This window comes from Lepidochelys olivacea, assembly GCF_965140295.1.
Source record: "Lepidochelys olivacea isolate rLepOli2 genome assembly, chromosome: 26".
Classification (NCBI taxonomy): Eukaryota; Metazoa; Chordata; order Testudines; family Cheloniidae; genus Lepidochelys; species Lepidochelys olivacea.
In genome coordinates, this window is record NC_140436.1 from 6,541,579 (window position 1) to 6,555,775 (window position 14,197).

At 45.4% G+C, this 14,197-nt stretch overlaps 1 protein-coding gene across 3 annotated transcripts in view; it reads right to left on the minus strand.

Moving 5' to 3' along the window:
• LOXL2 (lysyl oxidase like 2) overlaps nucleotides 1-14,197 on the minus strand; it is a 99,085-nt gene that overhangs the window by 2,534 nt on the left and 82,354 nt on the right. For all 3 annotated transcript variants that reach the window (XM_084615308.1, XM_084615306.1, XM_084615307.1), the window contains 5 exons: nucleotides 8,891-9,056; nucleotides 7,962-8,205; nucleotides 3,412-3,527; nucleotides 2,416-2,552; nucleotides 109-220 (listed from right to left, as the gene is read on the minus strand). In XM_084615308.1, coding sequence (XP_084471434.1) covers nucleotides 109-220; nucleotides 2,416-2,552; nucleotides 3,412-3,527; nucleotides 7,962-8,205; nucleotides 8,891-9,056 — 775 coding nt within the window. The remainder of the gene's footprint in view (nucleotides 1-108; nucleotides 221-2,415; nucleotides 2,553-3,411; nucleotides 3,528-7,961; nucleotides 8,206-8,890; nucleotides 9,057-14,197) is intronic.

Here is a 14,197-nt window from a genome sequence, read left to right on the forward strand (position 1 = left end):
ACAATTTGACTCCCAGCAGCTGGCTCTAACCTGTAGCTCCCGCTGCATGCCATAGCAACAGCTATTGTTTGAACAGCTCAGCTTAGCTTCCCCCGTGCTCCTGCTTACCTAGATGGCAGTTGTACATCCAGATGCGCTGTCCATCATACCGGCTCTTGCACTTCATCACGTTGTTTGAATAATCCGATTCTGCCACTTCGTAGTTTGGGTTAATGACGATCTGGGAAAAGGTAAACATCATAGAACCAATGAAAGATGTTCAGTGAAATGTAAATGGCAAAGAAGATGGTCTCTTTCTTTGGTGTTTGATTTTTATCCACGCTGGTGCTATACAATGACTTTAAAAGAAACAGATTTTTTTTTGATAAAATGCTTTTTGAAGAAAAAAACCAATCTAAAGGTAGTTTTAATTAAGATACGTTATAGCTCAAAGATATCTCAGCATGGAATAGGAATTTTACATTCTTACTTGATAGTATGAGACAATATATTCATGGAACTCATTTACAAAACTTTTCTTAAACATTACAATCGCTCATGGATTAGGGACCCAATTTCATGGGGTTCCCGTATAGATTATTTAGGTTAATCTTTCTAATCTACCCAATGGGACTCAATGCTCAGTCTTGCAGTTCTCAGACTGTGGATTTGTGGCTCTAGAGACAACATACTTGTTAACAGCAAAAATGTTTTTAAATAAATAAATACATAGAGAGGTGAGAAATAACAGACCTCAACTCTATTGTCCCTCTGCAAATTTGTGTACACAGAGTCAATCCCTTACCTCTCTCTAAAAGTGCAAAGGTTCAAAAAGTTCAAGGAATAGAAGATTGTTGGGGGTGGAATAGATCTGGACAAGGAGAAGAAGTCTGGAGATAAATGTGAGAAGTGAGGGACATAGGGTTGTTTTGTTAAAATATATGTTTGCTGTTGAAGAAAAAAATACAGAATACTTAACGTTGTTGTTTTAGTTAAATAAAACAATTTAAAGTGTCTGTCTGGTGATGGTCTCCTCCTAAGACTAATGATAGTTTACCGCCCAATGACTTCATAAATATCTGCTTCAATTACCTTTGGTAAATGAAATAACCAATTAAACATTTCATTTTCTGATAGAGCTGTAAAACTAATCTGAAAACTTTCAAAATAAATCACTATTTAAAAATGTACAGTGTGTACCTTCTAAATATGAAACCTACATCTATCTCTGAGTTGTGAAGAATATGTATTAAGATTATAACAACCAACAAGAATGCACTTTTACGTAGAAAGCCATGACTAAATCAAGTCTTTCTGAGTGGTGATTTAAATCAAATCCACCCCATACAGCGCCTGGCACAGGACTAGGACTCCAAGGTCTACGGTAATACAAATAATTAAGAAGAAGAGCTGGTCAGAATATTTTTAAAAGCCTGCATTTTTTTCAAACTATTTTTCAGTTTATTTTCTGACCAGCTGTATTAGTAAGTCCTTTAAAACTCTTTGCTACATCACAAGAGATTTCCTTAGACACAATGAAACAGTTTCGCATGGAAGAGGATTTTTCACATTTGATTGCAATATTATTTGCATGCTCGCAGTGCCCAAAGAGCTAGGTGCTTCTCAGTCCCAACTGAAGACACTGGACCTGCCTCAAAGCTTACAGGAAAAGGGGAGGCTTGATTGTATTTAATAGGACAGCTGTCAAGACCAAACTAATTTATTTAAAAAGCTTTCTCTCTGCTCTCTGTGTACATGAAAGGTTTTAGATTTTTTACCCTTTCCATAGTTGGTTTGAATTTCAGTTCACTTGGGCAATGAAAGTAGCATTAACGTGAAACTGACTGAAGTAGCACTAGTGGATTCCCATGCTGCAATGTTGAAAGGAGTTGAAAGGAGTGCATGAGAATGATCAGAATTCTTTTCACTCCTTAAATTACAGACAATGCTCTTTACACGGGGGTTTGTAAAACACTTTATCACCAGTCACCTAAATTTTTGTCCGAAAATGACTTGAGAGCATTTCTGAAGGAAGGCTGGAACAATTGTACGGTATTCAAAATATGGTGCAGATCATAGAGGATTGGGGTTGGAAGAGACCTCAGGAGGTCATCTAGTCCAACCCCCTGCTCAAAGCAGGACCAATCCCAACTAAATCATCCTAGCCAGGGCTTTGTCAAGCCGGGCCTTAAAAACATCTAAGGATGGAGATTCTACCACCTCCCATTCCAGTGCTTCACCATCTTCTTGGTGAAATAGTTTTTTTTCTAGTATCTAACCTACACCTCTTCTCATGATCTGTCTATTGTAACTGGCCATGCTACCTTGAGCTTATTTTTAAAATCACTTAAGATTGATAGAAATGTAACCAGTTTGCTGCTAGATACCAGTAGACAAGTGACCACCTCCACTGCCCACATTCCAGTCCCCACATACCTGGAAGAGGTAATCTCCTGGTGGGATATCAGTAATGTCAACCCATTGGCAGTCAATATCATGACGATAGACATCCCAGCATCCCACTGTGATTCCTTGTTCCCCAAAATTAGCACATTCGTACTGTTTCTGCACATCTACAGAGGAAAGAGGTGTGGACACAGAGTGCATGTCAGAACAATCGCAGCTGGTGTGGTGGGTATTCTCTTAACATCACTATGAGACAGGCAGTTCCTCTGTGAACAGAAGAGCGTATACACAGTGCTCCTGAGGTGAATATCGTATCTTAGGATAGTGCGTCCATCCCAAAGCAGCATTTATGAACTCAATGGATAGGAAGCCCCCTGAAATGCAGCCACTTCTGGGGTGGAATGCAGCAGTGTTTGTGACAGAAGGCCACAATGCTACATGAGAGGAAGTAAATAATTCTGTGTCCTTTTGAAATTAGAGGGGGAGTTTTAGGAAAACAGAATGTAAATACATGAGTTGGAATTTATCCGTGACAGCAGGTTAGCACTTCTCATGTAGAAAGTACCAGTGGTTCCTTCAACTCCCTCAAGAGACTTTAGGTCTCATCCAAAATGTTGCAGCTATAACAGTCTGCAGGGGCAGAGAACAAGATGATATCATGCACACCTTTTTCCTACCTAATCACCCAGATCTGTGGCTAGGAAATACTTGTGTCATTGGAAAATCTGGCCTTACATTTCTGACTCCAAACAGCCCTGCACCCAATGAGCTGAGCACGTTTGAAGCTCGTTATTCTTCATGTAATGGCACCAGGAACCTTTTGTAAGCACCAATAGATTTCGACTCTTTTCGTGGTTTAAAGACTAGGAAGCATTGACCTCCTTTGCCTCAAGAACAATCACAGCTCTTGGATGAGCAAGTTCGCCATCCTCCCTGCTAAGGGACATGGCTGGGTCTTTGGATTCTGAGAACACCAATAAATTCCCTACACAAACTTCCCACACTATGTGGATATAGCAAGAGTACCTGCTTCACATTCAGTGTCTTCCAAACAGAAACTGGCTTTGTGTCCTTCGGCCACCTTGGTACCATTGAGGTTCAACAGGTCGTAGTGTGTGAAAACCTCCATGCTGTGATAATGTCTGTAAGAGACAAAGAAATATAGTCTTTAGTTAGGATAGCTGTTAACTTACTGCCATCTTAAAAGCATAGCGTAACCCCTAGAGAGGAAGGATGATCCAGTGGTTAGGGCGTTAACCCACAACTTCGGAAAGCTGGGTTTAATTCCTTGCTCTGCCACAAACATCTTGTAGGACCGTGGGCAAATCACTTAGTTTGTGTGCCTCAGTTCCCCTTTAAAATGGATGAATGCTGCCATACCTCATGCATTAGAGAGCGGGAAACCAAGAGCGACTGGGGCCACATACGCATCTCAGAGAGATGGAAACCTTAGCCACCTTAGTTCAAAGGGCACAGAACATTAAGTTACTGGCCAGAAATTAACAGCAGAATCAGGTAAATTTAGTTTTGAGCTCCTTTCACTCTGCCTCAAACAGGATGGCTGGGTTCATACACACAGCCCACTTCATAATTTTAACCGGGTACTAACAGAGTCAGCTTGATCCTGTCTGCCCTGCTGTCAGACAGGTTCCTGCTCTACACAATGGCATTGTAGTCAGGGTGGTTCCAACAGTGTGGATAAATGTGTGTGTGTGAGGGAGCAATATTGTGCATCAAGCCACTGATTCAACAAAGTTGCTTAACTTTAATCATGTCTTTAAGTCCAACTGAAGTCAGTGGGACTTGTGCATAAGTGCTTTGCTGAATACGGATGGACTTAAAGACATGATTAAAGTTAAGCATGGGCTTTGCTCAGTCAGGGCTTAGTTACACTGACATAACTCAGATCAGAATTTGTCCCCCGCTCCTTGGAACCAGTGGTAGAGCGAAGTGGCTGGAACATGGTTGTTGCCAGCATGGTTACCACCAAAGGCTCTCAGATACCATGGTGATAAGCACGTGAACAAAACAGGCCCCAAATCCTGCCATCTGATCCCTGCGAGCAGACCCGTGCCAAGCCTCACGGATTTTAGGAGCACTTGGGATGGGCCCCAAGAGTTCATCCGCACCGAGCCGATTGCGGGATTGGGCCAATTGCACAGAGCCTAATCCAAAATACATTGCTGAAGAGCTTTTAAAAAGTGGCTCGACTTGAACAGAAAGCAGAACTAGCCTTCTGCCTGTAAAAATAAATCAGGGCTTCTCAGTAAACGGTGCTCCCGAATACTGTCGGTCAGATGTTTGCAACATCAAACTACAGATGTGTTCATTTAACTAAAATGTGCTTCCAGACCAACGAAAAGCATTTTTTCCCTATAGGAAAAGAGGATTTTTCTTCATCCAAAATTGCTTTCACTGAAATCGCTGCCGGATGTTCTTAAGTCTCCCTTCACCTGGGCATTAAGTGGCTTTTCTCCATTTTTGTCCTGCTCCTGTATCACACGCCTGCTGAACAGGGGCTTCCAGTCCCCGCCTGAGACGGCTGGAAAAAAGAGGAGCATTCTGTGGTAGCCAAGCTGCTGATTTTGAAGTAGTCTATTTTGGCTGCCTCCGCTGCAAAAACATTTAGAACCTAGGGTCTGACTCAGTTCCTAAAATATGTGTTTGCATCATTCCAACTGGTGCTTATATTCCAGTATTTACAGACTGGAGAGATGCAAGAGGAATATAGTTCATGTTCCTCCATGTAAACAATCCAGTTTCAAGCACACAGAGGGCCTGTAGCCTCTTCCCGAGCCTCTCCTCACTTCATTTAAGATGTTTTCCAAAAGACAGACCTTTGCTCCTTTTGAACAGCCAGTCTCAGTGCTTGGATGCTGTTGGGCCATGGTATTGTATGAGTCTCTATGTAATAAGAGGGACTCTTTCACAATGTAGCCACCTTGAGCAAGAGCCAACTACTGAAGGCTCAGAGAGGAACGGAGCAGGCAAGCAGTACAGAGGACCACAAAGAATCTGGAAGCTGGTGAAGAGGGTCAGCTGGATAGAATAGTCCCTGTGGAAGGTACTGCGTTGCTGAAGCCTCTCTACTGATCCCTCCTTATAAATGCTCACTCACTGTTTGGCAGACAGTGGAAACCTGTCCCCCAGTAGGGTGCTGAAAGCAACGACAAAGGGGATGCAGGTTTCTTCTCTCTATTGGTAAATCTCAAGTTGGTTTCCCTTTCCATCTGCCAGGCAGGATCTCCTGTTTATTTTCCATCTGTTTTGTGCAGTTGTGGAGCTGGCCCTACCCCCTCCAACCTCGCTGGAGCATGGTGGAGATGTCCTGACTCGAATGAAAGTCTGCCCAGAAGATGGACCTTGGTTCATTAAAAGCAGGTTGGCTGATTGCGGGAGTCAAATGGGAAGGAGATACAGGAGGAAGGGCTCCAGCTGGTCAAAGGGAAAAAGGAAGGGAAATGGGAGCGGAGGTTTCTGGGAGCCTGACTGAGGAGATATGAGCGATTATCTTTAAAGAGTCGTGGAAGACAAGTGAGATTCCAGAGGACTGGAAAAGGGCAAACAGAGTACCAATCTATAAAATGGGTAATAAGGACAGCCTGGGGAATTACAAGACCAGTCAGCTTCACTTCTGTACCCGGAAAGATAATGGAGCAAATAATCAAACAATCAATTTGCAAACACCTAGAAGATAATGAGGTGATAAGTAATAGCTAGCAAGGATTGGTCAAGAACAAATTGTGTCACACCAACTCGATAGCTTTCTTTGACAGGGTAACAAATGGATGGAGGTGGGGGTGGGAGGAAGTGGTAGAGATGGTATATCTTGACTTTAGTAAGGCTTTTGATACGGTCTCGCATGACCTTCTCAAACAAACTAAGGAAATGCAACTTAGATGGAGCTAATATAAGGTGGGTGCAAAACTGGTTGGAAAATCATTCCCAAAGAGTAGCTATCAGTGGTTCACAGTCAAGCTGGACGGGTATATGAAGTGGGGTCCCAATGGGATCAGTCCAGGGTCTGGTTCTGTTCAATATCTTCATCAGTGATTTAAAACATGGCATACAGAGTACACGTATACAGTTTGTGGACGACACCAAGCTGAGAGGCCTTGCAAGTGCTTTGGAGGATAGGATTAAAATTCAAAACAATTTGGACAAACTGGAGATATAATCTGAAGTAAATAGGATGAAATTCAATAAGGAAAAATGCAAAGTACTCCACTTAGGAAGGAACAATCAATTGCACACATACAAAATGGGAAATGGCTGCCTAGGAAGGATCACTGCAGAAAGGGATCTGGGGGTTATAGTGGATCATGAGTCAACAGTGTGACACTTGCAAAAAAGAGCAAGCATCATTCTGAGAAGTATTAGCAGGAGCGTTGTAAGCAAGACATGAGAAGTAATTCTTCCGCTCTACTCCACGCTGGTACAGCCCCAACTGGAGTATTGTGTCCAGTTCTGGGTGCCACATTTCAGGAAAGATGTGGACAAATTGGAAAAAGTCCAGAGAAGAGCAACAAAAACGATTAAAAGTCTAGGAAACATGACTTATGAGGGAAGATTGAAAAAACTGGGTTTGTTTTGTCTAGAAAAGGGAAGACTGAGGGGGCGACACGATAACAGTTTTCAAGTATGTAAAAGGTTGTTAAAGGAGAAGGAAGAAAAATGGTTCTCATTAACCTTGGAGGACAGGACAAGAAGCAATGGCCTTAAATTGCAGCAAGGGAGGTTTAGGATGGGCATGAGGAAAATCTTCCTGTCAGGGGGATTAAGCACTAGAATAAATTGCCTAGGGAGGTTGTGGAATCTCCATCATTGGAGATTTTTAAGAGCAGGTTAGACAAGCACCCGTCAGGCATGGTCTAGATAATACTTAGTCCTGCAGGAGACTGGACTAGATGACCTCCCAAGGTCTCTTCCATTCCTACAATTCTTGGCACCTGTCCCTTAGCTTAGGGCAATCAGGTGGTGAGCTCTTGTTTGAGGGTTATGGAACCATCGATGTTTCTGTATTACAAACCCCTTTGCATCATCCATGGGGAGGTAAGGAATTTTACCCAGGAACAGCTCAGCGTAGGCTACTTCTGGTGTCCTTCAGTGAATTTTGATTTCTCAGTAAAGCAAGCCACAATGAGATTCCAATCAGTTGTGCTACCTGGCTTCATCAGTGATTTTATATTGTAATAAACTGTGTGTATGCGTTTGCTATTGGTTGGAATCATAACTGCTTAAGTGTGTGTCACAGGCCATATACTCTTAAGGAGCTTCTCCTTTACTCCAGTGCTCCGGGCCTGTGCTTTTGAAGCAGAAGGACCCGAGTTCTATCCCAGATGTCTCCATGAAGCCTGAGTGGCTGTGGTGTGCAGCACAATGATAATGGCTCAAACATCTAGAAGAGGCCAGTTAGTGCTATTTGGGATGGTGGCTTTGAGATGTGGATGTGCCCATGTCCATGAGGAAATGGAGCCACCTCATCTCTCATGGCCAATAGAGGGCAGCAGAGTGGACTGTGTCTTTGGTGCTTGCATTTTGATTCGCAACAAATGCAGAGGGACCTAAGCACTCACCTGTGACAGTCGTGCCAAATCCAGGCGTGGCGGCCATTCTTCGGGCGGAAGTCAGCCTGCCCGTTGTTGTGGATCTGGGAGGAGAAGCGCAGGAGCCTCCTGTAACCAGTGGACACGGACGTGTTGGCAGCCGAGGTGGCCAGACAGTTCTCCTCAAGCGCACACTGCAGCAAGAACATCGGGCGGTCCTCCAGGTAGGAGGTTTGCTCCACCACTTCGGCATTGAGCACCAGATCCGGGGCAGCTGGTCGTGGGGAAAGGAAAATGTCTTTAGACCTATCCACACCAAAGCGACGGTTTGCCACTCAAATCATATCCCAATTGTAGCCATTGGCATAGCTGCCCCGCTGCACAGTCCTAGAGGGGGCAGGACAGGACCACAATCCGCGCTGTTTGAAACCAAGGTTTTCAACAAACTGCAATACACATGGCAGTTGGCTCAGGCTTGAGAAAGTGCAGAGATGTTGCTGGTGAGAAGGTCAGTGCAGGAAGCAGTGGCAAATACCTGAGTTTGGAGGAGGAGAGGCAGAGCACGTGGGAAACAGGAGGCTGTTCCCAATATGAGGTGGAAAGCCAAGGGCTGGAGAAGATGCTGGAGAAAGCAGTTACAGAGGAGCCGAAGACGGAATGAAAGTAGAGACTGAAGAAGGCGCACGAGAGGAAGAAAGAAAATCAATGAACTGAACATCAAATAAAAAGCTACGTCCCTACTGCTGCTTTTTGGACATTTAACTCTGTATTATTCAGACAGTCAGTGGATCCTAACATTTGCCAGTGTGTTAAAATAGAAAGATGGCCCAATGATTGGTAGGAGCCTCCCTCTTTCCTCCCAGCATCCCAAGAAAAGCCCTTTGGAAGGGAAATCTCCATGATCAGTATCACTTTTCTAGGTGTCTTGACGATTGGAAGAGGAAAACCAAGTAACTCACTTTCTGAGCAGGAAACTCCTGCGGCAAAGCGGCCGCCACCTCTGGGGCACGACACCTGGGCCCCGTCGTGCCGGCAGTGCGCCAGGGACATCTCCGTCCCGGAACACTTCACGCCACTCAAAATGACGTCATTGGCACTGACATCTCCGTGCCAGTACCAAGTTTCCTAGGGAGAGAGAGAGAGAGAGAGAGAGAGAAATGGGTCATTTGATTCCAGTGGCAGGTGCTCCTCTTTGGGAGAATGTCCAAGCACAGGTCACTGCCGGAAGGACAGACCCCACCGGTGTACTTTGATATGCAAGTTAGATCCATCCAAATCCCATAACTCCCACTGGAGTGAGGGGCAAGTGAGTACGAGGCAAACTATAGCACGGGAGACAGCATCAGGGTTCTTTGTGAATGCATGAACATTTGCATCTGTATTTGGAACGAGCCCTTTTCATATTTCTGGAGAGGTAATGCTCCCCTCAAAGCAAATCATTTAGAGGCCATCAAGCTAGGAAATGCTTATTCTGAAGGGAGACAGAGCTCTCACATCTATCACTTTGGGGCACATTTATTCACTTCAAAAACCAGGTAAGCCAGTTATTAATGATTTGCAGCACCATAGGGGAGACCCAGGTTTGAATCCTGGGTCAAGATTTCCAAAAGGGCCCAGGTGATTTTGTCTGCTAAACTTGAACCACCTTAAAGAGGCCTTGATTTTCAGAGGGTGGGTGCTCAGCACTGTGTAAAAACTCAGCCCCCCGCCCGCCCCTTTAAGAGCTCACAAGTTGGGCAGCCAGAATCACCAGTCACGTTTGAAAACCCTTGCCCCAGCCTTCAAAGGCTAAGGAGATCCCACTACCCTTTGGAGCAAATTGTAAGTAAGTGGTTAGTGTTCTGGGCTACCATGCGGGAAGGCCTGGCTTCTGTGCTAACCTCAGTCATGGGCCACCTGGCATGCAGAGATCCTGGAGCTGGGCTAATGTTTGCACAAGATGAGTTTTGCAATTCATCAGCCTGTCTCCACATTAAATTAGCCAGGAGCCACTTCCAGTTTAATGAGCTGGATGGGAATCCCTTTTTCATACGGGTACCAGGCTCCCCAGAGTGTGTGACCAGCCGCTGCTGTGCAGGGAGGCAGGAAGCAACAAGCAACAAAAACATAAGTTACTGTACATGGAGTGAAAAGAGAATTTGTGTCCATTTAGCAGGAGGAAAACTTAAAAAAAAAAAAAAAAAAAAGTTCCCCCGGCCCATTTTAAAAAGGAGGAAATAGTAGCAAAATATATATAACAATATTCACAGACATTCTGGTGCCATAGCTTTATCTGTAAATGTATTATCACGTTGATTCCTATATTAGGAGGCCTGCTTGGGCTTTTCTACCCGGTCAGAGATTGGGATCTTCATTAACAGGTTATCAGCGAGTTGCCCTGACAAGGGTACATGATTTCATTGTTTGACTTGCTGCTGGGATTTTGTACTGTCTTAAGTCAACTGAACTCTGTAGCAAGTGTATATATTTGTACACATAGGTATGCAGTCAGCCCTCGTGACATGGGTGTTGTACCACACCATCCTTAACTAACTCCCTTGGGCTTCAAGCCGTGCAATTTAGATAGAGCAAAGTTTAGCAATCTATATAAAATGAGCTGGAATTGTTGCCAATAGATATTTTAGAAAATGGCACATCCTGCCTTTTGTGGCTGTACTGAAGCCGCGGGGGTATCCGAGACAATCAGATGTCTATCTTATGATAATACTAAGCCCTTTGGATCTACAAAAAGCACTGTATAGACTTTTAACTAGTTAATCTTCACAACTGCCTGCGAGGTATTATCTGCACTGTATAGACAGGGAAATGGAGGCACAATTTAAGTGAGGTTAAATGACTTGCCACTGAGTTGCAGAGAATAGAAATCGGGGGATCTGACTCCCAGTCCCCTGCTCTAAGGCAGGAGACAACACTTCCCTCCCAGAGCTGGGAGTAGAACCCAGGAATCATGAGCGTCCTTTGTGCTGAGCATGGGTCACGGTTAAACATGGTTAAAAATATCTCTCCTTGTTTTTGGATATGTTTAAATTCCACTTTGCTGTAGTCCAACTCTACATCCACATCTCCACCCAGCCAGTTTATGAATTCATCCTCTCGGGCTGTTGGGATGGGCAGATACACTGCCACGTTAGGATGGGTGCCTGGCAAATAAATCATGTCTGCCTTGCAACATCTGTGCATCAGGGAGGGCCAGCAGGATGCTCCAGCATGAGACCAGAATGCTGTTGCATGACTAACACCAGAGATAGAGAATTAACAGCCAGACTGGCCTGGTGCAAGGCAGAGATGGTGTCAGCCAGAAAATAGGAAAACCCAGAAGATAAACAGGAAGGAATGTTTTGAAGCAAACGTTTTCCTATCGGAAACAAACGCGTTAAAGGCCTCTGACATGATTTTAGGGCCAGGTCCTCAAGTCCTCAACTCCCCAAGGGTAGCAAATGGTTCAGTGGCATAGTCTGAAAGGGTAACATGCTGTACCCAGAAATTGTGAAGTACTGTCTGCTGAGAGCTAGACAAGAACAGGAGTATCTCTACTGGTTAGAGCTGGAATCTAGGACCCAGGAGTCCTGAGCTGAGATTTTCAAAGCGGTTCACAGGATTTAAAATTAATGGAAGATGTGTTATTAAATCCCCTGAACAGCTCGGAAGATCTCAGCCCTCCACCTATTCCCAGCTCTGCCTCTGTGCAACTACGGGCAAGCCACTTAGCCTTTCTGTGCTCAGCTTATGTAAAACCGAGATTGTTATATTTAACAACCTCACAGGGCCGTTACGAGACTTAGTGGTTTAAGAGACAGGATGGTCTAACACCTATAGCCCCTCATCTGGATCTCAAAAGATCTAGATTCAGTTTCTGGCTCTGCCATCAACTTCCTGTTTGACCTTGGACAATCTGTCTCTCTCTCTGTCTTAGCTCCCCTCCTGTAAAATGGAGATAACATTCCCTCTTCCCCTGCTTTTACCCGTCTTTCCTATTAAAACTGTAAGTTCTTCAGGGCCGGGGACTGTCTCTTACTAGGGGTATGTACAGCACTGTGGGGCCCTGATCTTTCTACTGTAATTCCGTGTGGGGACTGCTTGGAGATCTGCAGCTAAAGGGGGAACTGAGTATAGTGGATTAATTGTATCCACATGAACTCCAAATTCCAAATTAATTGTAAATGTAGACAGTTTCCCTGGTGGACCAATGCAGGATTATTCCCCACTGTCCCTTGCCCTGTCTAGTAGTCCCAAGACTTCTTCCTCCTGGCTAAGAACCCAACATTGGTTGCAGCTGCAAGGGGTGAAGTAAAAAAATCACCTTATGCTGATCTATGTGAAAGTGTCAAAGCTGGGAATGCATTTCAGGTAGAGAAGGAATGGTCTGTACCATGGCTGCTGTTGCAACACACTGTCTCATTAACCCTGTTAGCAATGCCCTCTGCACACACAGCTAACCCCTGTTCCCCACAGTGTTGCTTTATGTTCATGTGTATAATGCACCCTGGTCCCACATAAGGGTCTTTTCTATTCTAAATACCCGCGGCCCCTGCTAAAGGAAAATATCTCGTTTCAAGACAGCCTATTGGTGCCGCGTCAACAGAGCCGGGAGACTGGGAAGGGCGGTGTTCGATGGATGCAGCCGCCCTGGGCTCTTGTACGCTAGCTTGGCAGCTGCACAAGAAAATAAACTCAAAGAGCCAAAGCAGCGGCTTGTGAAGGTGGATTGCTAAACTAGCTGTGAATTCAAAGCCCTGCATGAGAGAAATGACAGCACTATGCCCCCACCCCAATCCCTGAAGAATTAGGCCCTTCTGACCAGTGCTAGGACATGGTGGAGGGAGGATCACCATCAACCTGAAGGCCTACAGCGGTGGGAAATCATTGCCTGGAGGCAGCCTACAGGTCACTAGTTTAGGGCATGACGAACTAGAAGAGCCCAAAGGCCACGAGGTTAGTGGCATCTCCACTAGGCCACTCACCCCAAAGTTGTGCTGGTGGAATAACCTGGGCAGCCTCAACATACCAAAGGTGGGGAACAGCAACTCAGCCTTCCCCTCAAAGCACAAAGGGGCAGGCTGGCTGGCTGGAGAAATGGGATGGGAGAGGGTAGTCGGCCTATCAAGTGGATTCCTGAAGACACCGGGGAAGAAGTGGCTGCATGGGCAAGCCCCTGAAGGAGGAACTGGATCCTAAGGGAGTGCAGTTAAGGCCTCCCGATCCAGTAGAACTGCTGCCAGGTAAGGGGAGGCTGGAGCCTGGTGGGGAAGAAGCTTCTTTGGAGGGTCTCTGGCTACATTAACATAGGAGCATTGTGCAGCTTTGGCCGGCTCCCTCAAAAGCTTTTGTATAGGAATTACAACGTTTGGATTGCCCGGGGCCCTGGAACCCTCTCTGCCGGAAGGTGGGTTGTCTGCGCCTCCCGCTTAGATGACAGCTGTTTAATCTCAATGGTCTTCCAAGGACCTATATGCTCCATCTCTAGCCCTGTTGGTTGCTCTATGATAATGCTGTCTAGAGTCTGCCATGTTCACTGGGCCTAATATTTAACATTCTCCATGGAGATCCCAGATGGAGTCGTTTATTACACAGAGACAATAACTCACCTACCACAGAGCGGCACTCAGGTTTTGCCTAGAGTCTCGCCTATCTTCAGAGCGAGCTACCCAGTCCCCGGCAGGATTCAGGAGCTATTAGTTATTTGAAGGCCTCACTCTTTACCCACATTAAACAAGCCCAGGAAGGCAGCTGGCATTATTTTGTACTGTGTTATTAGGGTGAAGCAAGATTGTGCTAGGCACATCGCATACCACAGCGAGACAGTCCCCTTCCCTGAAAAGCTTGACATGTTTGCCTCAGCTCTGGACAAGGGTCTTTCTTGGGACAGGCCTCCGTTGCTGCCCCATTCACTAGCTGTCCTGCCTGGCTGGCTTCCTTTATAGGGATTGCATTCTGCCTCCCTAGTCTCCTACTGCCATTTCGTTTGGATCGTTTGGTAACTCTCTGCTCCCTGTCTTAAGCTGTTCTGCAACGTTCCTGTGTCCTGCTAAGCTGCTGCCACATTCTAGCCTAGAAGTGCAGGGCAGAGAAAACAATCCTATAGATAGTCTCTGTCAGCCAAAGTGCTGTGGGGGGGGGCGTCCCTTACGATGGAAGTTGTCACAACATTGCCCCAGATGTGCCACAGAAACCAGCAGAAAAGGAGTTAGGAACTGCAGCCCTGAGATGCAAGTTTCCAAAAGGTTTGTTTTCCTTGGCAGCCCTGCCATTTCTGCCCTAGGGCAAGT